The sequence below is a fragment of the Triturus cristatus genome, chromosome 11 (assembly GCF_964204655.1).
Source record: "Triturus cristatus chromosome 11, aTriCri1.1, whole genome shotgun sequence".
NCBI classification, from domain to species: Eukaryota; Metazoa; Chordata; class Amphibia; order Caudata; family Salamandridae; genus Triturus; species Triturus cristatus.
Genome location: NC_140594.1, coordinates 82310933 through 82338628, shown reverse-complemented (window position 1 = coordinate 82338628; position 27696 = coordinate 82310933). Strand labels below are relative to the sequence as shown.

Here is a 27696-nt window from a genome sequence, read left to right as displayed (position 1 = left end):
TCTGTTCTTCTGTGCCCCTCATAAGTGAAGTCTGCAGAGTACCTGAATGCATTGCTGTAAGTGGAGTGTGATACAAGTGAAGTATGCTATATACCCGAGTGTCATATAAACTAAAGTGTACAATAAATCTGATATCAGAGGAGTGCCCACACACCTGCTCATGTGATACGAGCAGGCGCTCCAGATTTTGGATTAAACCAAGGAAGCCCAATATCAACCCACCCACCACAAGAATCAAAATTGCACTTCTGGTTTAAATCTGAATCATTTTTGTGTGCATTGCAAGAAATGTCCATTCTTCTTACAATATACCTAAGGGTGTGATAGAAGAGTACGGTGTGATATGCAGATGTGTGTGAGAGGCATGTGTGTGAGAGGCCTACAGGAGTGTGTGATACAAGAGAAGTTGCAGTATACTTGAGTTTGTGCTAAAGGCATAGTGTGCGGCATAAACAAGCGTGTGCTGTACGAGGGACTGTGCTGTATATAGGCCCTGTTTTTAGAGTAATAATCTCTGGCAGAGATGTTAGAATAAGGCTGTTCTGTTGTGCTTCTGTGTACTTCATTAACGGATGCTCAGTTTGTTTCGGGTTCATATCCTTTCCTGACCCCTCCACACACGAACAATCTGGGTAGCGATAGCAGACATTCATCTGTGCCTAAACTTTTCATTTCAGGTTCTGTCATGTGGAGACCTACAGGCAGGTCAGTATCAAATTCTCATCATCTTCCACGTATCCTGACGTTTTGCTGCTCACTGTAAAATGTCTCACATTGATCTTCTTTGGTGCTGTCTCCTTCTAGCTGTGCTCTCATTCCACCCAAGCACTTCTGCCCATACTACTGATGGGCATGTAAAGGGACAGTACAGCTGTTCATGAGTGTCCTGCAGTATTGTTGCCATCTGTTCCTAATAGGCCTGTTACTGATGCGTCCTCTGTGACCCTCTAGTTCATTGGTCGCTGCACTCTTAGTGCTAGCTTGCACCAGAGCTCATTATCACCATGCATCGCTTGTCTATGTGTCCCCCGCAGCCCTGTTGCGGGTCCGTCCTCTGTAGTCCTGTTGCGCTCCGTCCTCTTCAGTAAGTTGCAAATGAGTTGACAGGACCATGTTATCCTGTGGGCTAGAGATCACCATGGCAATCAGTGACAATGTTTGGATCACAGTTATTTACAAAAGGTAGGCCTTCTATAGAGTTAGATGTCTAGGCACCATGGCACAAATCAACAATTATTGACATCTAATAAACTACTTTAATTACTTTATTGGAGACTCAAAAATTCAAAACATTTTTACAATCATCAATATCGTTCCAAAATTAATCGATGTTTTTATACGTCATACACATACAGCATCGAAAAAACCTAACCAATCAGACCATACATTAATTCTCTACAATTAAAACAACTTGGAAGAGAGCGTTATCTACAATATGTGAGAGATCTTTTTCTTTATAGTATCCAGATCCCGTTGTTAATCTTTATCTCCATTAACTATTCTTTTTTAGCATTCTTTATGTTATTGAACGTTGACTAGGAATCCATAGTTTCAGCTTTGCCACTTTGAGCCTTCATCAGGACACTGTGTGACATTGTCCACACAGCACATGGATGCACAAACATTTAATAACCACAGTAGCAAGACTCACATTTGACAGCTCCTGCAATCAATTGCATACATGCAGGCCATTTAAAGGAGCTCAGATATAAGACATGAATCGGATTTTACTCTCTCAAAGGTACAAGTCAGAAGGTCTGTGCCCTTCCACTACATAATCAGCTACTGCCAACTGCCACCATTCCCCGCCCCCACCGTTGGAGGTACACTTTTTGTTCACTCCCTTTACAGCTGAGAAAAAACTGGAGCATCCCTACTGGGTTTGACTTTGTAGAGGCTCCACCCAAAAAAGAGAAGGGCTTGACAGCACAGATGCCTTCACAGCGTAGTCCTCTTTGTCCTTATACCTGTTGCTTGTCTCTTCTTTTCAGCCTGCTGCTTGGTAATTCATAACAGACCTGTTGCTTGATCCTTCCCTGCAGCTCTATTGCTGGTGTGCTTTCTGCAGCCTACTTGTTTGTTTCCTGCATCCCTGTTGCTTGTACTTACCATGCCCTCTTTTGACCTTTACATCGCAAAAAGCTCTTTTGGGCGAATTCAACCTGCAGCTCTGCCGCTTGCTCACTTGGAAAGAGTCCCTATGTTATACACTGTTCTTTTAGAGTTAATCCTGTTTTTTAGCTAGCAGCTCATAATGTGTTGGTATTTTTGAGCCCATAATGTTAAAAAGGTACTAAAAAAATGAAAAATGGCTAAAGGGGTCCAGCATGAAGTGAGACTACTTACGGATTAATGCTGAGTGTACTTATGTTTACCCTGTTGTGCAAATAAAGCCTGTTGGTCATGCTTGTACTCTTGCTTCTACTCACCCTACCACCATGTTGTATGCGCCGTTAAATATGTTTAACTGGTGGTTCCTGCATGCTGTCTCGCCATATTGCTTTTGCACGTCTTCTTGCTTCATTGCTTGTGCATGCCCAGTCTGACATATAGTGATTTCATATATAAGACAGTGTCCTTCTTCTCATTTGAGTGGGTGAACACTGTATGGTTTCATTGGCTGTTATCCCAGGCTTATCAGTGTAGTGAGCATGAAGTGTGTAGCATGCAGTCCTGAGCCCATGCATGTCATGTCTAGCATGTGTACTTGCCCACCGCCGCTGCCAGCCGAAATGATTTTCAATAGACGTAAGGTGGGTTCCTTTGGACCCTCTATGTTATCACTACTGCCTGCATCACCAATTCTTTGTTTTTTTCCTATATTCACAGTTTGCATGTTTATGGCAGAGAGCTCTGTCGGACGCAAGTACTGGAGACAGAACCTGCCCAAGCTGCTATGTTGTGTTGCTGCTAATCTTGAGCACTTGCTGCTAGATGAGCTGGCGAGCAGCGGGGAATGGGGATACTTCTCTGTTAAGGTAAGGGCAGCAGGGTTCCTTACAGTCTACACCTCTGTCATGGAAGATAACAGAGGGACAGACATCCTTTGATTCATGCTAGAGTATTTTTAACTTCTTTGATTCAGCTAGATGATTGTAACTTCTCTGATTCAGCTAGAGTATTGTAACGTCTTTGATTCAGCTAGAGTATGGTAACTCCTTTGGTTCAGACTAGAGTATTGTACCTCCAGTGATTCAGACTGGAGTATTGTAACTCCTTTGGTTCAGAATGGAGTATTGTAACTCCTTTGGTTCAGACTGGAGTATTGTAACTCCTTTGATTCAGACTGGAGTATTGTAACTCCTTTGGTTCAGAATGGAGTATTGTAACTCCTCTGGTTCAGACTGGAGTATTGTAACTACTGGAGTATTGTAACTCCTCTGGTTCAGACTGGAGTATTGTAACTCCTCTGTTTCAGACTGGAGTATTGTAACTCCTCTGGTTCACACTGGAGTATTGTAACTCCTTTGGTTCAGACTAGAGTACTGTAACTCCTTTGATTGGAATTTTGTAACTCCTTTGCTATAGACTTGAGTATTGTAACTCCTTTGATACAGACTGGAGTATTGTAATACCTTTGGTTCAGACTGGAGTATTGTAACTCCTTTGGTTCAGACTAGAGTATTGTAACTCCTTTGGTTCAGACTGAAGTATTGTAACTCCTTTGATTGGAATTTTGTAACTCCTTTGCTATAGACTTGAGTATTGTAACACCTTTGGTTCAAACTGGAGTTTTTTTTTTTTTATTTTTTTTTTTTTTGTCCTCATGCGCCACCAAGGTTCTATATGCGTGATCGGTAGGTTAGCAAACAAAATGCTAGCTCAGTCGGCGACTGGAGGGGACCAAACGGTGAACGAGGGCCTCGTCCCGTAGCAGTATAGCTTGACATTCCCACGATCGACATAGCATAACCTTATAGAGGATTTTGAAGATCCACCAAAATGCTGAACGAGACTGTCCAGGCAATACACATACCCAGACAGAGTATAGATGGCATTAATCATTGGACCTGGGGAAAAAAAACAAAAAAAAAAAAAAAAAAAAACCCCAGACTCTCAATGATCCCATCTTAGGAGGTTCCAAAAAGACCTTTTCTCAGGATTCCCTATTCTGACCAAATCGAGCTTGGAGACTTGCAGGGTGGAAGCAAACCATTCCATGACTGAGGGAGGTGAACAGTCCTTCCACTTCTTACATATCTCCCTTCTAGCAAGCAATATTGCATAGAAGACAAGCTTTTTCGCCATACTGGAAACCCCCTCTAGGATTCCAAAGATCACTAACTGAGAATCCAATACTATGTTGAAATCGACAGACATTGACAGAATCTTACAAATAGATTCCCAGAACTGCAACAAAGATGGACACTCATAGAACATGTGGATGTCCGAGGCAGCCAGGAGACCACATCTAGCACACTTCACCGTGTTCCCTTGAGTAAATTTGGACAGGCGAAGGGGAGAGTAGTACGCTCTGTGGATAGTATAGATGTGGTTCCTGCGCAACCATGCCGGCTTCACGACATCCCACAACATTCTACATGATTTCCCCCATACCTCTTGCAGACTGGTATTGCTTATATCTGACCCCCAAAGCTCCTCAGGTAGCTGGAATTCCCCGTCTAACTCCTCCAAAATCAAATTGTACCATAAAGAGATCTCTTTCCTGGCCGGGGGTTTGTCGATCAACAAATTTATGAAAGTGCTATAGCCGCCTAATGGGGGCTTGCTTTTCTGAGAGGGCTGTGTTATATAAGATCTATACCAACTGGCAATTTGCAGATATTTTAGCCTAGATAGGCCAGAACCAATCTTCTCCCTCAGACAATCCCAAGAAAGCAATTCACCCTCAACAAATAGGTCTCCCCAACACTCCAACCCTGCCTCTCTAATGGGTAGTGCAAGCAGATCACACAACCAGGCCGGGGGATCGGGGAGATCCCATAAGGGAGTCCTACTACTATAGTACCCTATTTTGGTGGCTTTTAGGACCTGAGCCCAAGTCCTTGCCATCCCCAGTAGGATCTTCAGCCTGATCTTTTTGAAGTATTTCGGATCTCCAAATTTCAAGAGGAATCCAGACTGACTAACCCCCTCTCCATCTAGCAGGGTCGTATATAATATTCCTACACCAGACTCTGATGGCTTTTTTAACAACATTCTGGCATGGGAAAGCTGGAACGCCCATGCATACAACTGGATGTCCGGAGCAGCAAAGCCCCCCTTTTCCCTACGCCTCCTTATCTTTTTCCACGAGATTCTTGGAAGATGTTTATTCCAAATAAATGTATTGATCTCGGCCTGGAGTGCTTTAATAGGAATTGGATCAAAGTACAGGGGAATAGTACTAAATAGAAAGGAGAACTTTGGCAGAACCGTCATCTTGACCAGATTTGACCGCCCCAGTAACGACAGAGGGAGACAAGACCAGGACTGAAGTAATTTTCGACAGTCCTTGACGATCTTTAAAAAGTTGGTCTTGACAATCTGGTCTAAATCCTCAACAATGTCAAGGCCCAGATATCTTAACTTCTTTCCTGGCTTAATACCGGCAATGCTCGTGCACTGATCCACACCCCAAGTCATCATCTCAGTTTTGGTGGTATTGATCTCATATCCTGATACTTCTCCAAAGGCTAAGGCTAGCTTGAGTATTTCTGGAAGCGCCATATGGGGATCAGAGGTATAAATAATGATGTCGTCCGCATATAGGGCCACTTTTCTCTCCCAGCCCCTACACGCAAACTCCTTGATGTTAACATTATCCCTCAGAGTTTGTGCAAACGGTTCGACATAAAGGTCAAATAGGAGCGGAGAGAGAGGGCAGCCCTGCCTAGTGCCTCTCGAGATGTTAAAGGGATCGGACAAACCTCCGTTCACCAATACACGAGCACTTGGGTTCCGATATAAGAGGGCAATTGTCCGCCGAAACACTGGTCCCACTCCAAACTTCGCCAGGGCCTCCGACAGATACGACCAATTCACTCTGTCGAAGGCCTTGGCAGCATCCAGGGTGAGGACCGCCAAGGGGGACGACTCCAGAACTGCAAGATCTATTGCCCCAATTAGGTCATATGTCAGTTCATATAACTGGCGCCCCCTGACAAACCCTTTCTGATCGGGATGTAATATTTTGGGTGCAACAAGAGCTAGCCTATTTGCCAAAATTGAAGCAAATAGTTTGTAATCTGAATTCAGAATGGAAATAGGCCTATATGAGCTACATGCCGTTGATGGTTTCCCCGGTTTTAAAATTACAGTGATAGACGCACTGTCCCAGGACTTAGGAGGGGACCCGCCAGCCAATAGGATGTTATTAAATAGTTGAACCAGAAAAGAGGCAAGTTCCCGCTCAAGCACCTTATATATTTCGGCCGGGAGGCCATCTGTACCAGACGCCTTCCCCTTTTTGGCATCATGTAGGGCTTTGATGACTTCCTCCTCCGAGATTTCACCTTCTAATGTTTCGCTCTGCTCAGCAGAAAGTGCTGGAAGAGTGATCTTGCTAAGCCAGGAATTGATGGTATTTAAACTAATATTTTTATCTTCACGATAAATAATTTGAAAAAAGTCTCTAAAGGCAGATCTAATGTCATCATCGCGGGAGAGCGGAGAACCATTGACTCTAATCGCCTCGATGTTATTCCGTACTTGGTCAGTTTTGGTTTTCCAGGCCAATAGTTTCCCCGCTCCTTCTCCATATTGAAAGTGTGCAAGCTTGCTGGCCTCCCACCTTTCTTGAACCCTCTGATTTAAAATCGAAGCTAGGTGGCCCTTTGAGGAGAGTAAACTTTCAGACAGAGAAGAACGGACCGCTGCTGTATTATAATTATTCCCTTCATCTAGTTGGGTCTGGATCTTAACAATATTTGCTTCGGCTGACATAACGGCCTCCCTATATTCCTTCCTCCTGAAAGCCGCTTTATTTGTAATAAGCCCTCTCAGAAATGCTTTCAGAGAGTCCCATACAATTCCAATGTCTGCCGAGTCAATATTTACCCTTAAAAAGAGGCTCACTTCAGACCTTAAATAGAGAACGTCTTCTGAGTGGGAGAGTAAGGAGCGATCGAAGGACCAACTCCTCACCGGCGCCCTCAATAGTGATGTAAGATCCAAAGCTATGGCCGAATGGTCTGACAGGTGGATTGGAAGGTATTTAATATCTTTAACAAGATCTACTAAAGAATGGCTAATTAGTATGAAATCAATTCTAGATTGATGGTTATACTTGTGATTTCTGTAGGAGACACCCTGTTTTTCCCCTACCCTTAACCTCCAAATATCTACATATCCAAACTGCTTCATAGCGTTTAACAAAACAGACCTTGATTTAGATGAAGTTAGCGATCGACTATTGCAAGATTTGTCCAGGGAGGGGTTCAGGACAATATTAAAGTCACCCGCAAAAACTACAGGTTCTGGAAAAGTCAAAAGGTGAGATAAAATTATCTCTAATGAAGACGGGTCGTCCTGATTGGGACCGTAATACCCCACCAGAGTTATCTGGGTACCCAAGATGGAGAGTGCTGCAATTACCCACCTGCCTGCAGGATCGACTTTGAAATCCAATACCCTAGCTCTAAGATACTTTTTAAAAATAATCGATACTCCTCTACAAGTCAAAGACTGGGAAGTAGAAATTGCAAAGTCGATCCACTTATTACTTTTGACTACTGCGTCCATTTCATCCTGAGTCAAGTGCGTCTCCTGTAATAAAATGACCTGTGCCTCTGAGTCTCTAAGATATTGCAATAGTTTCCTAGCCCTGGGTTTAGTACGTAGACCATTCACATTCCACGATAATATCTTTAAATTAGCCAAAGCCATGATGTTAGATAGCTGACCCTAAAAGTACAAAACCTCGCGTATATGCCCACATTTATCTGAGCTAACTTTATAGCAAACAACAACATATCTAGAATTTTCATATCCAAAGCAAGAGATAATAGAACAGTAAGATGGCACAAGAGGAAATTTTTAATCATTTTACCCCGTGACCCTCCCAACCCCCAACCCCAAACCCCCTCCACCCCCCCCTGGAGAACCCGTGGTGTATCTAACCGGATAGAATCCAGCAGATGGCACCCCTAACTCAAGCTCCCTTGTTTCACACCCACCCCTGAACTAAGTTACAATCAAGAAGAAAAGGTTTGAAAAGGTTTGAAAAGATTTTGGAGTAACCATTTATATAAGTGGAAGGTGGATAGGAAAGTAGTTGGGAGAATACACAGAGAAATTTCTTCTCAACCCTCTTTTTTTTGTTTTTTTTTTTTATGATTTAAATGTTTTTTTTTTTTTTTTCTTCATCCTTTTTTTTCTTTTTTTTGCAGTATACAATTTTTTTTTTTTTTTTTTTTTTCCCTTCCTTCCTTCCTTCCTTCCTTATCATTTAACTCCCCTTATCAAATAACAACATTCAAATGGGTGAACCTAGCCTTCAAAAAATCAAATCCTTCCTCAACTCAAACTTAACCCGTTGTCTTATTACCTAGCTCTAAGAGGAGCTCATCAGCTGCTTGCACTGTACTTATATTAGACATTTTGTTGTTAAACATCACCCTCAAGACAGCAGGGAAAACCAGCTGGGCAGTAGCTCCCAACTTTTTGAAAGCCTCAAGCCGCCTTCCAAACTCCCACTGTTTTTCTAACGTGGCCCTGGATAAATCTGACCTAATAAGGAAAGTGAATCCCTTCCCAGGCAGAGATTTTTGCTTCAAGGCTAAGTTAAGGATTTGCTCTTTAAGGGCATAGGTGTGGAAGTTGACGAGGATTTTGCGAGGCTTAGCCCTTTGCTGGTTGCGCCTAAACGGGTCCCTATGGACCCTTTGAATGTCAACGGCCAGTTCTTCTGCTGACTGATCCAGAGCCAGCGACTCCTTCAATAGCTGTACCACATAAGTTTTAACATCCGAACCTTCAGAGCCCTCTGGTACATTGAGTATACGGATATTAGATCTCCTGGCATTGTTCTCTAAAAGTTCCATCCTGTCTAAAAGGGTCTGGTCGACCTTCCGCAGCTTGACAATTTCCTCCTCAGCCTTATCGAGGTGCGTGGACAACACAGTGACTGTGTCTTCTAACTCTCCAGTCCTGGAAGTTAAACCATCGATCTTTTTACCCAGGGACTCACAATAGGTGCGGATGTCCATCTGGTTAGCGGAGGATTCTTCAAAACCCTTTTTGATATCTTGAGAGAGGGAAGAAAACATTGCTAGTAGGGAGGCAGCGGAAACTGAACCCTCAATCTCATGGTAAGAAGCGGAGGCTTGTTGTTGAGCAAAATGTGGGGGAACACCCAACCCTGCTCCAATTGTGTCAGCAAACTCCAGCTCTGCACCGCCTCCCTGACATTCATATGTTAACGGCGCAGGCATAACTCCGGGCAAGGGGTCGCCCCTAGATATAACTAACTCCCCCGTAGGAGAGAGGTTCACAGAGGCAGGCAGTGCCCCTGAGTCGCCTCCTATGGGGGGGCAAGGGGCAGAACAGGGGACAGGAGAGGGAGCAGAGGAGGGGGCAGAAGTACAATCCACAGCTGAAAAATGCGGATCTATAACATCCGGAATGATGGGAACAATGGAAACAGGCATTCTCCCCTCCCCTGAGTCTGGAATTGACAGAGAAGCAGACATGTCTTGAGCGTCTTGTAAACAAAGTACCTGGGGTATTGCTTTGAAGTAAGAACGCAGGGACGGTGTTATTTTATTGCCCGACTCAGTACTCAAATCCCTTTTAATTCTCTGGAGTTTTGTAACTCCTTTGGTTCAGACTGGAGTATTGTAACACCTTTGGTTCAGACTGGAGCATTGTAACTCCTTTGGTTCAGACTGGAGCATTGTAACTCCTTTGGTTCAGACTGGAGTATTGTAACTCCTTTGGTTCAGACTGGAGTATTGTAATTCCTTTGATACAGACTAGAGTATTGTAACTCCTTTGTTTCAGGCTGGAGTATTGTAACTTCTTTGGTTCAGGCTGGAGTATTGTAACTTCTTTGGTTCAGACTAGGGTATCGTAACTCATTTGGTTCAGACTGGAGTATTGTAACTACTTTGATGTATTCTTGAGTATTGTAACTCCTTTGGCTCAGACTTGAGTACTGTAACTCCTTTTATTGGAATATTGTAACTCCTTTGCTATAGACTTGAGTATTGTAACTCCTTTGGCTCAGACTAGAGTATTGTAACTCCTTTGATTGGAATATTGTAACTCCTTTGGTTCAGACTGGAGTATTGTAACTTCTTTGGTTCAGACTAGGGTATCGTAACTCCTTTGGTTCAGACTAGAGTATTGTAACTCCTTTGTTTCAGGCTGGAGTATTGTAACTCCTTTGGTTCAGACTTGAGTACTGTAACTCCTTTTATTGGAATATTGTAACTCCTTTGCTATAGACTTGAGTATTGTAACTCCTTTGGTTTAGACTTAACTACTGTAACTCCTTTGATACAGACTAGAGTATTGTAGCTCCTTTGGTTCAGACTTAACTACTGTAACTCCTTTGGTTCAGAATCTAGTATTGTAACACCTTTGATTCAGAATGGAGTATTGTAACTCCTTTGGTTCAGACTGGAGTATTGTAACTCCTTTGGTTCAGACTTGAGTACTGTAACTCCTTTTATTGGAATATTGTAACTCCTTTGATATAGACTTGAGTATTGTAACTCCTTTGGTATAGATTTGAGTATTGTAACTCCTTTGGTTCAGACTGGAGTATTGTAACTCCGTTGATATAGACTTGAGTATTGTAACTCCTTTGGTTCAGACTTGATTATTGTAACTCCTTTGGTTCAAACTGGAGTATTGCAACTCCTTTGATACAGACTAGAGTATTGTAACTCCTTTGTTTCAGACTGGAGTATTGTAACTCCTTTGGTTCAGACTGGAGTATTGTAACTCCGTTGATATAGACTTGAGTATTGTAACTCATTTGGTTCAGACTGGAGTATTGTAACTACTTTGATACAGACTAGAGTATTGTAACGCCTTTGTTTCAGGCTGGAGTATTGTAACTCCTTTGGTTCAGACTGGAGTATTGTAACTCCGTTGATATAGACTTGAGTATTGTAACTCATTTGGTTCAGACTGGAGTATTGTAACTACTTTGATGTATTCTTGAGTATTGTAACTCCTTTGGTTCAGACTTGATTATTGTAACTCCTTTGGTTCAGACTGGAGTATTGTAACTCCTTTGGTTCAGACTGGAGTATTGTAACTTCTTTGGTTCAGCCTAGGGTATCGTAACTCCTTTGGTTCAGACTAGAGTATTGTAACTCCTTTGGTTCAGACTAGAGTATTGCAACTCCTTTGGTTCAGACTACAGTACTGTAACTCCTTTTATTGGAATATTGTAACTCCTTTGATATAGACTTGAGTATTGTAACTCCTTTGGTTCAGACTAAAGTATTGTAACTCCTTTTATTGGAATATTGTAACTCCTTTGGTATAGATTTGAGTATTGTAACTCCTTTGGTTCAGACTGGAGTATTGTAACTCCGTTGATATAGACTTGAGTATTGTAACTCCTTTGGTTCAGACTTGATTATTGTAACTCCTTTGGTTCAAACTGGAGTATTGCAACTCCTTTGATTGGAATATTCTAACTCCTTTGATATAGACTTGAGTATTGTAACTTCTTTGGTTCAGACTAGAGTATTGTAACTCCTTTGATTGGAATATTGTAACTCCTTTGATATAGACTTGAGTATTGTAACTCCTTTGGTTTAGACTAGAGTATTGTAACTCCTTTGGTTCAGACTGGAGTATTGTAACTCCTTTGATACAGACTAGAGTATTGTAACTCCTTTGGTTCAGACTTAACTACTGTAACTCCTTTGGTTCAGAATCTAGTATTGTAACACCTTTGATTCAGAATGGAGTATTGTAACTCCTTTGGTACAGACTGGAGTATTGTAACTCCTTTGGTACAGACTGGAGTATTGTAACACCTTTGGTTCAGACTGGAGTATTGTAACTCCTTTGGTTCAGACTAGAGTATTGTAACTCCTTTGGTTCAGACTGAAGTATTGTAACTCCTTTGATTGGCATTTTGTAACTCCTTTGCTATAGACTTGAGTATTGTAACTCCTTTGGTTCAAACTGGAGTATTGTAACTCCTTTGGTTCAAACTGGAGTATTGTAACTCCTTTGGTTCAGACTGGAGTATTGTAACTCCTTTGGTTCAGACTGGAGTATTGTAACTCCTTTGATACAGACTAGAGTATTGTAACTCCTTTGGTTCAGACTGGAGTATTGTAACTCCTTTGATACAGACTAGAGTATTGTAACTCCTTTGGTTCAGGCTGGAGTAATGTAACTTCTTTGGTTCAGACTAGGGTATTGTAACTCCTTTGGTTCAGACTAGAGTATTGTAACTCCTTTGGCTCAGACTTGAGTACTGTAACTCCTTTTATTGGAATATTGTAACTCCTTTGCTATAGACTTGAGTATTGTAACTCCTTTGGTTCAGACTAGAGTATTGTAACTCCTTTTATTGGAAAATTGTAACTCCTTTGGTATAGATTTGAGTATTGTAACTCCTTTGGTTCAGACTGGAGTATTGTAACTCCGTTGATATAGACTTGAGTATTGTAACTCATTTGGTTCAGACTGGAGTATTGTAACTCCTTTGGTTCAAACTGGAGTATTGTAACTCCTTTGATTGGAATATTCTAACTCCTTTGATATAGACTTGAGTATTGTAACTTCTTTGGCTCAGACTGGAGTATTGTAACTCCTTTGGTTCAGACTGGAGTATTGTAACTTCTTTGGTTCAGACTAGGGTATCGTAACTCCTTTGGTTCAGACTAGAGTATTGTAACTCTTTTGGTTCACACTTGAGTACTGTAACTCCTTTTATTGGAATTTTGTAACTCCTTTGCTATAGACTTGAGTATTGTAACTCCTTTGGTTCAGACTAGAGTATTGTAACTCCTTTGATTGGAATATTGTAACTCCTTTGATATAGACTTGAGTATTGTAACTCCTTTGGTTTAGACTAGAGTATTGTAACTCCTTTGGTTCAGACTGGAGTATTGTAACTCATTTGATACAGACTAGAGAATTGTAGCTCCTTTGGTTCAGACTTAACTACTGTAACTCCTTTGGTTCAGAATCTAGTATTGTAACACGTTTGATTCAGACTGGAGTATTGTAACTCCTTTGATACAGACTGGAGTATTGTAACTCCTTTGGTTCAGACTGGAGTATTGTAACTCCTTTGTTTCAGGCTGGAGTATTGTAACTCCTTTGTTTCAGGCTGGAGTATTGTAACTCCTTTGGTTCAGACTGGAGTATTGTAACTCCGTTGATATAGACTTGAGTATTGTAACTCATTTGGTTCAGACTGGAGTATTGTAACTACTTTGATGTATTCTTGAGTATTGTAACTCCTTTGGTTCAGACTTGATTATTGTAACTCCTTTGGTTCAGACTGGAGTATTGTAACTCCTTTGGTTCAGACTGGAGTATTGTAACTCCTTTGGTTCAGACGTGATTATTGTAACTCCTTTGGTTCATACTGGAGTATTGTAACTCTTTTGATTGGAATATTGTAACTCCTTTGATATAGACTTGAGTATTGTAACTTCTTTGGTTCAGACTGGAGTATTGTAACTCCTTTGATACAGACTAGAGTATTGTAACTCCTTTGGTTCAGACTGGAGTATTGTAACTTCTTTGGTTCAGCCTAGGGTATCGTAACTCCTTTGGTTCAGACTAGAGTATTGTAACTCCTTTGGTTCAAACTTGAGTACTGTAACTCCTTTTATTGGAATATTGTAACTCCTTTGCTATAGACTTGAGTACTGTAACTCCTTTGGCTCAGACTAGAGTATTGTAACTCCTTTGATTGGAATATTGTAACTCCTTTTGTTCAGACTGGAATATTGTAACTCCTTTGGTTCAGACTGGAGTATTGTAACTCCTTTGGTTCAGACTAGAGTATTGCAACTCCTTTGGTTCAGACTACAGTACTGTAACTCCTTTTATTGGAATATTGTAACTCCTTTGATATAGACTTGAGTATTGTAACTCCTTTGGTTCAGACTTGATTATTGTAACTCCTTTGGTTCAAACTGGAGTATTGCAACTCCTTTGATTGGAATATTCTAACTCCTTTGATATAGATTTGAGTATTATAACTCCTTTGGTTCAGACTGGAGTATTGTAACTCCGTTGATATAGACTTGAGTATTGTAACTCCTTTGGTTCAGACTTGATTATTGTAACTCCTTTGGTTCAAACTGGAGTATTGCAACTCCTTTGATTGGAATATTCTAACTCCTTTGATATAGACTTGAGTATTGTAACTCCTTTGGTTCAGACTGGAGTATTGTAACTCCTTTGATACAGACTAGAGTATTGTAACTCCTTTGGTTCAGACTTAACTACTGTAACTCCTTTGGTTCAGAATCTAGTATTGTAACACCTTTGATTCAGAATGGAGTATTGTAACTCCTTTGGTTCAGACTGGAGTATTGTAACTCCTTTGGTTCAGACTTGAGTACTGTAACTCCTTTGATTGGAATTTTGTAACTCCTTTGCTATAGACTTGAGTATTGTAACTCCTTTGGTACAGACTGGAGTATTGTAACTCCTTTGTTTCAGGCTGGAGTATTGTAACTCCTTTGGTTCAGACTGGAGTATTGTAACTCCGTTGATATAGACTTGAGTATTGTAACTCATTTGGTTCAGACTGGAGTATTGTAACTACTTTGATACAGACTAGAGTATTGTAACGCCTTTGTTTCAGGCTGGAGTATTGTAACTCCTTTGGTTCAGACTGGAGTATTGTAACTCCGTTGATATAGACTTGAGTATTGTAACTCATTTGGTTCAGACTGGAGTATTGTAACTACTTTGATGTATTCTTGAGTATTGTAACTCCTTTGGTTCAGACTTGATTATTGTAACTCCTTTGGTTCAGACTGGAGTATTGTAACTCCTTTGGTTCAGACTGGAGTATTGTAACTCCTTTGGTTCAGACGTGATTATTGTAACTCCTTTGGTTCAGACTGGAGTATTGTAACTTCTTTGGTTCAGCCTAGGGTATCGTAACTCCTTTGGTTCAGACTAGAGTATTGTAACTCCTTTGGTTCAGACTAGAGTATTGCAACTCCTTTGGTTCAGACTACAGTACTGTAACTCCTTTTATTGGAATATTGTAACTCCTTTGATATAGACTTGAGTATTGTAACTCCTTTGGTTCAGACTAAAGTATTGTAACTCCTTTTATTGGAATATTGTAACTCCTTTGGTATAGATTTGAGTATTGTAACTCCTTTGGTTCAGACTGGAGTATTGTAACTCCGTTGATATAGACTTGAGTATTGTAACTCCTTTGGTTCAGACTTGATTATTGTAACTCCTTTGGTTCAAACTGGAGTATTGCAACTCCTTTGATTGGAATATTCTAACTCCTTTGATATAGACTTGAGTATTGTAACTTCTTTGGTTCAGACTAGAGTATTGTAACTCCTTTGATTGGAATATTGTAACTCCTTTGATATAGACTTGAGTATTGTAACTCCTTTGGTTTAGACTAGAGTATTGTAACTCCTTTGGTTCAGACTGGAGTATTGTAACTCCTTTGATACAGACTAGAGTATTGTAACTCCTTTGGTTCAGACTTAACTACTGTAACTCCTTTGGTTCAGAATCTAGTATTGTAACACCTTTGATTCAGAATGGAGTATTGTAACTCCTTTGGTACAGACTGGAGTATTGTAACTCCTTTGGTACAGACTGGAGTATTGTAACACCTTTGGTTCAGACTGGAGTATTGTAACTCCTTTGGTTCAGACTAGAGTATTGTAACTCCTTTGGTTCAGACTGAAGTATTGTAACTCCTTTGATTGGAATTTTGTAACTCCTTTGCTATAGACTTGAGTATTGTAACTCCTTTGGTTCAAACTGGAGTATTGTAACTCCTTTGGTTCAAACTGGAGTATTGTAACTCCTTTGGTTCAGACTGGAGTATTGTAACTCCTTTGGTTCAGACTGGAGTATTGTAACTCCTTTGATACAGACTAGAGTATTGTAACTCCTTTGGTTCAGACTGGAGTATTGTAACTCCTTTGATACAGACTAGAGTATTGTAACTCCTTTGGTTCAGGCTGGAGTAATGTAACTTCTTTGGTTCAGACTAGGGTATTGTAACTCCTTTGGTTCAGACTAGAGTATTGTAACTCCTTTGGTTCAGACTAGAGTATTGTAACTCCTTTTATTGGAAAATTGTAACTCCTTTGGTATAGATTTGAGTATTGTAACTCCTTTGGTTCAGACTGGAGTATTGTAACTCCGTTGATATAGACTTGAGTATTGTAACTCATTTGGTTCAGACTGGAGTATTGTAACTCCTTTGGTTCAAACTGGAGTATTGTAACTCCTTTGATTGGAATATTCTAACTCCTTTGATATAGACTTGAGTATTGTAACTTCTTTGGCTCAGACTGGAGTATTGTAACTCCTTTGGTTCAGACTGGAGTATTGTAACTTCTTTGGTTCAGACTAGGGTATCGTAACTCCTTTGGTTCAGACTAGAGTATTGTAACTCTTTTGGTTCACACTTGAGTACTGTAACTCCTTTTATTGGAATATTGTAACTCCTTTGCTATAGACTTGAGTATTGTAACTCCTTTGGTTCAGACTAGAGTATTGTAACTCCTTTGATTGGAATATTGTAACTCCTTTGATATAGACTTGAGTATTGTAACTCCTTTGGTTTAGACTAGAGTATTGTAACTCCTTTGGTTCAGACTGGAGTATTGTAACTCATTTGATACAGACTAGAGAATTGTAGCTCCTTTGGTTCAGACTTAACTACTGTAACTCCTTTGGTTCAGAATCTAGTATTGTAACACGTTTGATTCAGACTGGAGTATTGTAACTCCTTTGATACAGACTGGAGTATTGTAACTCCTTTGGTTCAGACTGGAGTATTGTAACTCCTTTGTTTCAGGCTGGAGTATTGTAACTCCTTTGTTTCAGGCTGGAGTATTGTAACTCCTTTGGTTCAGACTGGAGTATTGTAACTCCGTTGATATAGACTTGAGTATTGTAACTCATTTGGTTCAGACTGGAGTATTGTAACTACTTTGATGTATTCTTGAGTATTGTAACTCCTTTGGTTCAGACTTGATTATTGTAACTCCTTTGGTTCAGACTGGAGTTTTGTAACTCCTTTGGTTCAGACTGGAGTATTGTAACTCCTTTGGTTCAGACGTGATTATTGTAACTCCTTTGGTTCATACTGGAGTATTGTAACTCTTTTGATTGGAATATTGTAACTCCTTTGATATAGACTTGAGTATTGTAACTTCTTTGGTTCAGACTGGAGTATTGTAACTCCTTTGATACAGACTAGAGTATTGTAACTCCTTTGGTTCAGACTGGAGTATTGTAACTTCTTTGGTTCAGCCTAGGGTATCGTAACTCCTTTGGTTCAGACTAGAGTATTGTAACTCCTTTGGTTCATACTGGAGTATTGTAACTCTTTTGATTGGAATATTGTAACTCCTTTGATATAGACTTGAGTATTGTAACTTCTTTGGTTCAGACTGGAGTATTGTAACTCCTTTGATACAGACTAGAGTATTGTAACTCCTTTGGTTCAGACTGGAGTATTGTAACTGTTTTGGTTCAGCCTAGGGTATCGTAACTCCTTTGGTTCAGACTAGAGTATTGTAACTCCTTTGGCTCAGACTTGAGTACTGTAACTCCTTTTATTGGAATATTGTAACTCCTTTGCTATAGACTTGAGTATTGTAACTCCTTTGGTTCAGACTAGAGTATTGTAACTCCTTTTATTGGAAAATTGTAACTCCTTTGGTATAGATTTGAGTATTGTAACTCCTTTGGTTCAGACTGGAGTATTGTAACTACTTTGATGTATTCTTGAGTATTGTAACTCCTTTGGCTCAGACTTGAGTACTGTAACTCCTTTTATTGGAATATTGTAACTCCTTTGCTATAGACTTGAGTACTGTAACTCCTTTGGCTCAGACTAGAGTATTGTAACTCCTTTGATTGGAATATTGTAACTCCTTTTGTTCAGACTGGAATATTGTAACTCCTTTGGTTCAGACTGGAGTATTGTAACTCCTTTGGTTCAGACTAGAGTATTGCAACTCCTTTGGTTCAGACTACAGTACTGTAACTCCTTTTATTGGAATATTGTAACTCCTTTGATATAGACTTGAGTATTGTAACTCCTTTGGTTCAGACTTGATTATTGTAACTCCTTTGGTTCAAACTGGAGTATTGCAACTCCTTTGATTGGAATATTCTAACTCCTTTGATATAGATTTGAGTATTATAACTCCTTTGGTTCAGACTGGAGTATTGTAACTCCGTTGATATAGACTTGAGTATTGTAACTCCTTTGGTTCAGACTTGATTATTGTAACTCCTTTGGTTCAAACTGGAGTATTGCAACTCCTTTGATTGGAATATTCTAACTCCTTTGATATAGACTTGAGTATTGTAACTCCTTTGGTTCAGACTGGAGTATTGTAACTCCTTTGATACAGACTAGAGTATTGTAACTCCTTTGGTTCAGACTTAACTACTGTAACTCCTTTGGTTCAGAATCTAGTATTGTAACACCTTTGATTCAGAATGGAGTATTGTAACTCCTTTGGTTCAGACTGGAGTATTGTAACTCCTTTGGTTCAGACTTGAGTACTGTAACTCCTTTGATTGGAATTTTGTAACTCCTTTGCTATAGACTTGAGTATTGTAACTCCTTTGGTACAGACTGGAGTATTGTAACTCCTTTGGTACAGACTGGAGTATTGTAACTCCTTTGGTACAGACTGGAGTATTGTAACACCTTTGGTTCAGACTGGAGTATTGTAACTCCTTTGGTTCAGACTGGAGTATTGTAACTCCTTTGGTTCAGACTAGAGTATTGTAACTCCTTTGATTGGAATTTTGTAACTCCTTTGCTATAGACTTGAGTATTGTAACTCCTTTGGTTCAAACTGGAGTATTGTAACTCCTTTGGTTCAGACTGGAGTATTGTAACTCCTTTGGTTCAGACTGGAGTATTGTAACTCCTTTGGTTCAGACTGGAGTATTGTAACTCCTTTGGTTCAGACTGGAGTATTGTAACTCCTTTGGTTCAGACTAGAGTATTGTAACTCCTTTGGTTCAGACTGGAGTATTGTAATTCCTTTGATAGACTAGAGTAGTGTAACTCCTTTGGTTCAGGCTGGAGTAATGTAACTTCTTTGGTTCAGACTAGGGTATTGTAACTCCTTTGGTTCAGACTAGAGTATTGTAACTCCTTTGGCTCAGACTTGAGTACTGTAACTCCTTTTATTGGAATATTGTAACTCCTTTGCTATAGACTTGAGTATTGTAACTCCTTTGGTTCAGACTAGAGTATTGTAACTCCTTTTATTGGAAAATTGTAACTCCTTTGGTATAGATTTGAGTATTGTAACTCCTTTGGTTCAGACTGGAGTATTGTAACTCCGTTGATATAGACTTGAGTATTGTAACTCATTTGGTTCAGACTGGAGTATTGTAACTCCTTTGGTTCAAACTGGAGTATTGTAACTCCTTTGATTGGAATATTCTAACTCCTTTGATATAGACTTGAGTATTGTAACTTCTTTGGCTCAGACTGGAGTATTGTAACTCCTTTGGTTCAGACTGGAGTATTGTAACTTCTTTGGTTCAGACTAGGGTATCGTAACTCCTTTGGTTCAGACTAGAGTATTGTAACTCTTTTGGTTCAGACTTGAGTACTGTAACTCCTTTTATTGGAATATTGTAACTCCTTTGCTATAGACTTGAGTATTGTAACTCCTTTGGTACAGACTGGAGTATTGTAACTCCTTTGGTACAGACTGGAGTATTGTAACTCCTTTGGTACAGACTGGAGTATTGTAACACCTTTGGTTCAGACTGGAGTATTGTAACTCCTTTGGTTCAGACTGGAGTATTGTAACTCCTTTGGTTCAGACTAGAGTATTGTAACTCCTTTGATTGGAATTTTGTAACTCCTTTGCTATAGACTTGAGTATTGTAACTCCTTTGGTTCAAACTGGAGTATTGTAACTCCTTTGGTTCAGACTGGAGTATTGTAACTCCTTTGGTTCAGACTGGAGTATTGTAACTCCTTTGGTTCAGACTGGAGTATTGTAACTCCTTTGGTTCAGACTGGAGTAGTGTAACTCCTTTGGTTCAGGCTGGAGTAATGTAACTTCTTTGGTTCAGACTAGGGTATTGTAACTCCTTTGGTTCAGACTAGAGTATTGTAACTCCTTTGGCTCAGACTTGAGTACTGTAACTCCTTTTATTGGAATTTTGTAACTCCTTTGCTATAGACTTGAGTATTGTAACTCCTTTGGTTCAAACTGGAGTATTGTAACTCCTTTGGTTCAGACTGGAGTATTGTAACTCCTTTGGTTCAGACTGGAGTATTGTAACTCCTTTGGTTCAGACTGGAGTATTGTAACTCCTTTGGTTCAGACTAGAGTATTGTAACTCCTTTGGTTCAGACTAGAGTATTGTAACTCCTTTTATTGGAAAATTGTAACTCCTTTGGTATAGATTTGAGTATTGTAACTCCTTTGGTTCAGACTGGAGTATTTTAACTCCGTTGATATAGACTTGAGTATTGTAACTCATTTGGTTCAGACTGGAGTATTGTAACTCCTTTGGTTCAAACTGGAGTATTGTAACTCCTTTGATTGGAATATTCTAACTCCTTTGATATAGACTTGAGTATTGTAACTTCTTTGGCTCAGACTGGAGTATTGTAACTCCTTTGGTTCAGACTGGAGTATTGTAACTTCTTTGGTTCAGACTAGGGTATCGTAACTCCTTTGGTTCAGACTAGAGTATTGTAACTCTTTTGGTTCAGACTTGAGTACTGTAACTCCTTTTATTGGAATATTGTAACTCCTTTGCTATAGACTTGAGTATTGTAACTCCTTTGGTTCAGACTAGAGTATTGTAACTCCTTTGATTGGAATATTGTAACTCCTTTGATATAGACTTGAGTATTGTAACTCCTTTGGTTTAGACTAGAGTATTGTAACTCCTTTGGTTCAGAATCTAGTATTGTAACACCTTTGATTCATACTGGAGTATTGTAACTCCTTTGATACAGACTGGAGTATTGTAACTCCTTTGGTTCAGACTGGAGTATTGTAACTCCTTTGGTTCAGACTGGAGTATTGTAACTCCTTTGGTTCAGACGTGATTATTGTAACTCCTTTGGTTCAAACTGGAGTATTGTAACTCTTTTGATTGGAATATTGTAACTCCTTTGATATAGACTTGAGTATTGTAACTCCTTTGGTTCAGACTGGAGTATTGTAACTCCTTTGATACAGACTAGAGTATTGTAACTCCTTTGGTTCAGACTTAACTCCTGTAACTCCTTTGGTTCAGAATCTAGTATTGTAACACCTTTGATTCAGAATGGAGTATTGTAACTCCTTTGGTTCAGACTGGAGTATTGTAACTCCTTTGGTTCAGACTAGAGTACTGTAACTCCTTTGATTGGAATTTTGTAACTCCTTTGCTATAGACTGGAGTATTGTAACTCCTTTGGTACAGACTGGAGTATTGTAACTCCTTTGGTTCAGACTGGAGTATTGTAACACCTTTGGTTCAGACTGGAGTATTGTAACACCTTTGGTTCAGACTGGAGTATTGTAACTCCTTTGGTTCAGACTGGAGTATTGTAACTCCTTTGGTTCAGACTAGAGTATTGTAACTCCTTTGATTGGAATTTTGTAACTCCTTTGCTATAGACTTGAGTATTGTAACTCCTTTGGTTCAAACTGGAGTATTGTAACTCCTTTGGTTCAGACTGGAGTATTGTAACTCCTTTGGTTCAGACTGGAGTATTGTAACTCCTTTGGTTCAGACTGGAGTATTGTAACTCCTTTGGTTCAGACTAGAGTATTGTAACTTCTTTGGTTCAGACTGGAGTATTGTAATTCCTTTGATAGACTAGAGTAGTGTAACTCCTTTGGTTCAGGCTGGAGTAATGTAACTTCTTTGGTTCAGACTAGGGTATTGTAACTCCTTTGGTTCAGACTAGAGTATTGTAACTCCTTTGGCTCAGACTTGAGTACTGTAACTCCTTTTATTGGAATATTGTAACTCCTTTGCTATAGACTTGAGTATTGTAACTCCTTTGGTTCAGACTAGAGTATTGTAACTCCTTTTATTCGAAAATTGTAACTCCTTTGGTATAGATTTGAGTATTGTAACTCCTTTGGTTCAGACTGGAGTATTGTAACTCCGTTGATATAGACTTGAGTATTGTAACTCATTTGGTTCAGACTGGAGTATTGTAACTCCTTTGGTTCAAACTGGAGTATTGTAACTCCTTTGATTGGAATATTCTAACTCCTTTGATATAGACTTGAGTATTGTAACTTCTTTGGCTCAGACTTGAGTATTGTAACTCCTTTGGTTCAGACTAGAGTATTGTAACTCCTTTGATTGGAATATTGTAACTCCTTTGATATAGACTTGAGTATTGTAACTCCTTTAGTTTAGACTAGAGTATTGTAACTCCTTTGGTTCAGAATCTAGTATTGTAACACCTTTGATTCAGACTGGAGTATTGTAACTCCTTTGATACAGACTGGAGTATTGTAACTCCTTTGGTTCAGACTGGAGTATTGTAACTCCTTTGGTTCAGACTGGAGTATTGTAACTCCTTTGGTTCAGACTGGAGTATTGTAACTCCTTTGGTTCAGACGTGATTATTGTAACTCCTTTGGTTCAAACTGGAGTATTGTAACTCTTTTGATTGGAATATTGTAACTCCTTTGATATAGACTTGAGTATTGTAACTTCTTTGGTTCAGACTGGAGTATTGTAACTTCTTTGGTTCAGACTAGAGTATTTTAACTCCTTTGGTTCAGACTGGAGTATTGTAACTCCTTTGGTTCAGACTAGGGTATCGTAACTCCTTTGGTTCAGACTAGAGTATTGTAACTCCTTTGGTTCAGACTGGAGTATTGTAACTCCTTTGGTTCAGACGTGATTATTGTAACTCCTTTGGTTCAAACTGGAGTATTGTAACTCTTTTGATTGGAATATTGTAACTCCTTTGATATAGACTTGAGTATTGTAACTTCTTTGGTTCAGACTGGAGTATTGTAACTTCTTTGGTTCAGACTAGAGTATTTTAACTCCTTTGGTTCAGACTGGAGTATTGTAACTCCTTTGGTTCAGACTGGAGTATTGTAACTCCTTTGGTTCAGACGTGATTATTGTAACTCCTTTGGTTCAAACTGGAGTATTGTAACTCTTTTGATTGGAATATTGTAACTCCTTTGGTTCAGACTGGAGTATTGTAACTTCTTTGGTTCAGACTGGAGTATTGTAACTTCTTTGGTTCAGACTGGAGTATTGTAACTCCTTTGGTTCAGACTAGGGTATCGTAACTCCTTTGGTTCAGACTAGAGTATTGTAACTCCTTTGGCTCAGACTAGAGTATTGTAACTCCTTCGATTGGAATATTGTAACTCCTTTTGTTCAGACTGGAATATTGTAACTCCTTTGGTTCAGACTGGAGTATTGCAACTCCTTTGGTTCAGACTAGAGTACTGTAACTCCTTTTATTGGAATATTGTAACTCCTTTGATATAGACTTGAGTATTGTAACTCCTTTGGTTCAGACTAGAGTATTGTAACTACTTTGATGTGTTCTTGAGTATTGTAACTCCTTTGGTTCAGACTAAAGTATTGTAACTCATTTTATTGGAATATTGTAACTCCTTTGGTATAGATTTGAGTATTGTAACTCCTTTGGTTCAGACTGGAGTATTGTAACTCCGTTGATATAGACTTGAGTATTGTAACTCATTTGGTTCAGACTGGAGTATTGTAACTACTTTGATGTGTTCTTGAGTATTGTAACTCCTTTGGTTCAGACTTGATTATTGTAACTCCTTTGGTTCAAACTGGAGTATTGTAACTCCTTTGATTGGAATATTCTAACTCCTTTGATATAGACTGGAGTATTGTAACTCCTTTGGCTTAGACTGGAGTATTGTAACTCCTTTGGTTCAGACTGGAGTATTGTAACTTCTTTGGTTCAGACTAGGGTATCGTAACTCCTTTGGTTCAGACTAGAGTATTGTAACTCCTTTGGTTCAGACTAGAGTATTGTAACTCCTTTGATTGGAATATTGTAACTCCTTTGCTATAGACTTGAGTATTGTAACTCCTTTGGTTCAGACTAGAGTATTGTAACTCCTTTGGTTTAGACTAGAGTATTGTAACTCCTTTGGTTCAGACTTGAGTACTGTAACTCCTTTTATTGGAATATTGTAACTCCTTTGATATAGACTTGAGTATTGTAACTCCTTTGGTATAGATTTGAGTATTGTTACTCCTTTGGTTCACACTGGAGTATTGTAACTCCTTTGATACAGACTAGAGTATTGTAACTCCTTTGTTTCAGGCTGGAGTATTGTAACTCCTTTGGTTCAGACTGGAGTATTGTAACTCCTTTGGTTCAGACTGGAGTATTGTAACTCCTTTGGTTCAGACGTGATTATTGTAACTCCTTTGGTTCAAACTGGAGTATTGTAACTCTTTTGATTGGAATATTGTAACTCCTTTGATATAGACTTGAGTATTGTAACTTCTTTGGTTCAGACTGGAGTATTGTAACTTCTTTGGTTCAGACTGGAGTATTGTAACTTCTTTGGTTCAGACTGGAGTATTGTAACTCCTTTGGTTCAGACTGGAGTATTGTAACGTCTTTGGTTCAGACTAGGGTATTGTAACTCCTTTGGTTCAGACATGATTATTGTAACTCCTTTGGTTCAGACTGGAGTATTGTAACTCCTTTGGTTCAGACTGGAGTATTGTAACTCCTTTGGTTCAGACTGGAGTATTTTAACTTCTTTGGTTCAGACTAGGGTATTGTAACTCCTTTGGTTCAGACGTGATTATTGTAACTCCTTTGGTTCAGACTGGAGTATTGTAACTCCTTTGGTTCAGGCTGGAGTATTGTAACTCCTTTGATATAAACGTGAGTATTGTAACTCCTTTGGTTCAGACTGGAGTATTGTAACTCCTTTGGTTCAGAGTGGAGTATTGTAACTCCTTTGGTTCAGAGTGGATTATTGTAACTCCTTTCGTTCAGACTGGAGTACTGTAACTCCTTTTATTGGAATATCGTAACTCCTTTGATATAGACTTGAGTATTTTAACTCCTTTGGTTCAGAGTGGAGTATTGTAACTCCTTTGGTTCAGAGTGGAGTATTGTAACTCCTTTGGTTCAGAATTGAGTATTGTAACTCCTTTGGTTCAGACTTGACTACTGTAACTCCTTTGATTCAGAATGGAGTATTGTAACTCCTTTGGTTCAGAATGGAGTATTGTAACTCCTTTGGTTCAGAATGGAGTATTGTAACTCCTTTGGTTCAGACTTGACTTCTGTAACTCCTTTGGTTCAGAGTGGAGTATTGTAACTTCTTTGGTTCAGGATGGAGTATTGTAACTCCTTTGGTTCAGACTTGAGTATTGTAACTCCTTTGGTTCAGACTTGACTTCTGTAACTCCTTTGGTTCAGAGTGGAGTATTGTAACTCCTTTGGTTCAGAATGGAGTATTGTAACTCCTTTGGTTCAGACTGGAGTATTGTATCTCCTGTGATACAGAGTAGAGTATTGTAACTCACCAAAAGTGGCACATAGGCAGTGTGCTCCCATCCCACGTGAATGGAGGCTACTGAGTCTTGAGGGAGATATGCAGAAAAGCAACGGGACTCCCCTGAGTCTGAATTGAGTTGTGAAGGAATATATAGTACAGAGGGCCTCCAAAGCACTTCTTCTGAAGGTGGATGTCCAGAGATCCGGGACTGAAGTGAGGGGTGCAGAGGGCCGTTAGTCTCAAGGGGGTTCAGCAGGGAGCTTTGCACGGGGGCACCTAGTGGGTAGGGAGCCATAGCTGCTCTGGGGGCGGCAGTCGGAAGATACTGGTGCATTCAGGGACAATCCAGTTCATGTATTAGCTCAACACAAGTCATCCAAAGAGGTTACAATTATAAATCCGCTTCTACTTCCAGTTAGTAGTCCCTTCTTGGTCTAAGGTGTGTAAACTTTGACGTACTCCTGTGTGTCAACATAAAGTTATGGAGTACTTTTGCAAGGGCTTGCAAGGAGGGAGCAGTTATTAACTCTTTAAAGGCTGGTGTTTTATAACTGTAACAGAGACCAGTATAGATCACAGATTTATGTACATTTTCATTTTTCATGCACTTCGTTTCATTATTTTGTTGACCCTGTATTGTTGGAACCTTGCTCTGTAGGATTGACATCAACAAAAAAACACAAATAGTTTGCCTGTAGAGGAGGGATGTTCGTTGTTAGGTAGTCCAAAAATAAGGTACAATTCATGGTGCATTGTGGCAAGGCAACACAATTTGAAGCCTATTGCGGCAGCACAGCACGATTCATTGCACACTGTGGTAGCACAGCACAATTAATGACTCGTTGTGGCAGCACAGCACAATTCATGACTCGTTGTGGCAGCACAGTAGGATTATTGATGCAGCACAACACTATTCCTAGTGTGTTGCGGTATCAGCACGGTTCAGGGTATGTAAGTGTTGTACAACACAATTCATGATGCGTAGTGGTAACACAACACGATTCATTGCACATTATGGCAGCACCGCACGATACATTGGGTGTTCTAGCAGCAGAGCACAGTTCATAACACACTGCGGCAGCATAGGACGATTCACGCTGCATTCTGGTTGCACAATAAAGCAGCACTTCATGAGCATGGTAAAGAGTTTACAGCTGTAGATTCATGACTAACACAGAGTTGTGTGGACTGCTGGGTTTCAAATTCCTTTAATTCCTATCTACAATTTCTGGCTGGCATATAGACATCATAGTATTCAGACTTGTTAACAATGGCCTTTTTATGTAAACCATATTTTTCTGCTTACCACTGCCTGCTGCTAAAATTTACGCTTTGTATTAACTTCTTTTTTTTTTGTCTGCTCCTCACTAGGGTGCATCTTTTTAAAACTCTTTATTGGCTTTGATAGGGCAGAACACCATTAAAAAAATTAGATAAAACAATCTTTTTCTAGTGTTACATTTGGAGAAGCCACGAGCATCAGTTATCGAACAACCATAGGTTTAGTCAGTTGCCTGCTTGTTACTAGGTTTTTGAAGATCATCTGGCATGAACACAATAACAGTATGTGTCTGTGTGTGAATGACAAGTGCCGCTCAGTACGGTGATTTTTGATTGGAAGGTATGTACTGTGTTAGAGCTTCAGAAAACAGAACAATTGGCTTATGTTGGATGTCATCAGATGGGTAAACCAAAAAGCTAAACATAGCGTCTCAGATATTCATGATAGCTCAGTGCTGGTTTTCCATCAGAGCGCAATATACGTTTGCGCTAACACCATCCCCAACGATGTAAGGGGTGATTAACTTGCATTGTTTCTTGGTTGGGCTAAAGTCCAGTAAATACAGGTTGGTGGTAAGTGTATGCAAAACTGTAGTATCCTCAGGTCATGTTAATATGTTCCCTTCATTTTGTACCTAGCTGCTCAGCCAGTGTTAGTGTTCCGCGTAGAATGTTAGTGTGGGTGGAATGCTGGGATACTGTGTGGGACTGAGACAGTTGGGAAGATGGGCTGAGCAGCTAGGAGGCTGCTCCTGGTGGGGCTAATGCTGGGGCC

The 27696-nt window shown here is 39.8% G+C and overlaps 1 protein-coding gene across 1 annotated transcript in view; it reads left to right on the top strand.

Moving 5' to 3' along the window:
* The window catches only part of LOC146783280 (tRNA (32-2'-O)-methyltransferase regulator THADA-like), a 233738-nt gene that overhangs the window by 10920 nt on the left and 195122 nt on the right, over nt 1–27696 (top strand). Inside the window, exons 4-5 of the mRNA XM_085633313.1 lie at nt 678–705; nt 2830–2978. Coding sequence (XP_085489439.1) covers nt 678–705; nt 2830–2978 — 177 coding nt within the window. The remainder of the gene's footprint in view (nt 1–677; nt 706–2829; nt 2979–27696) is intronic.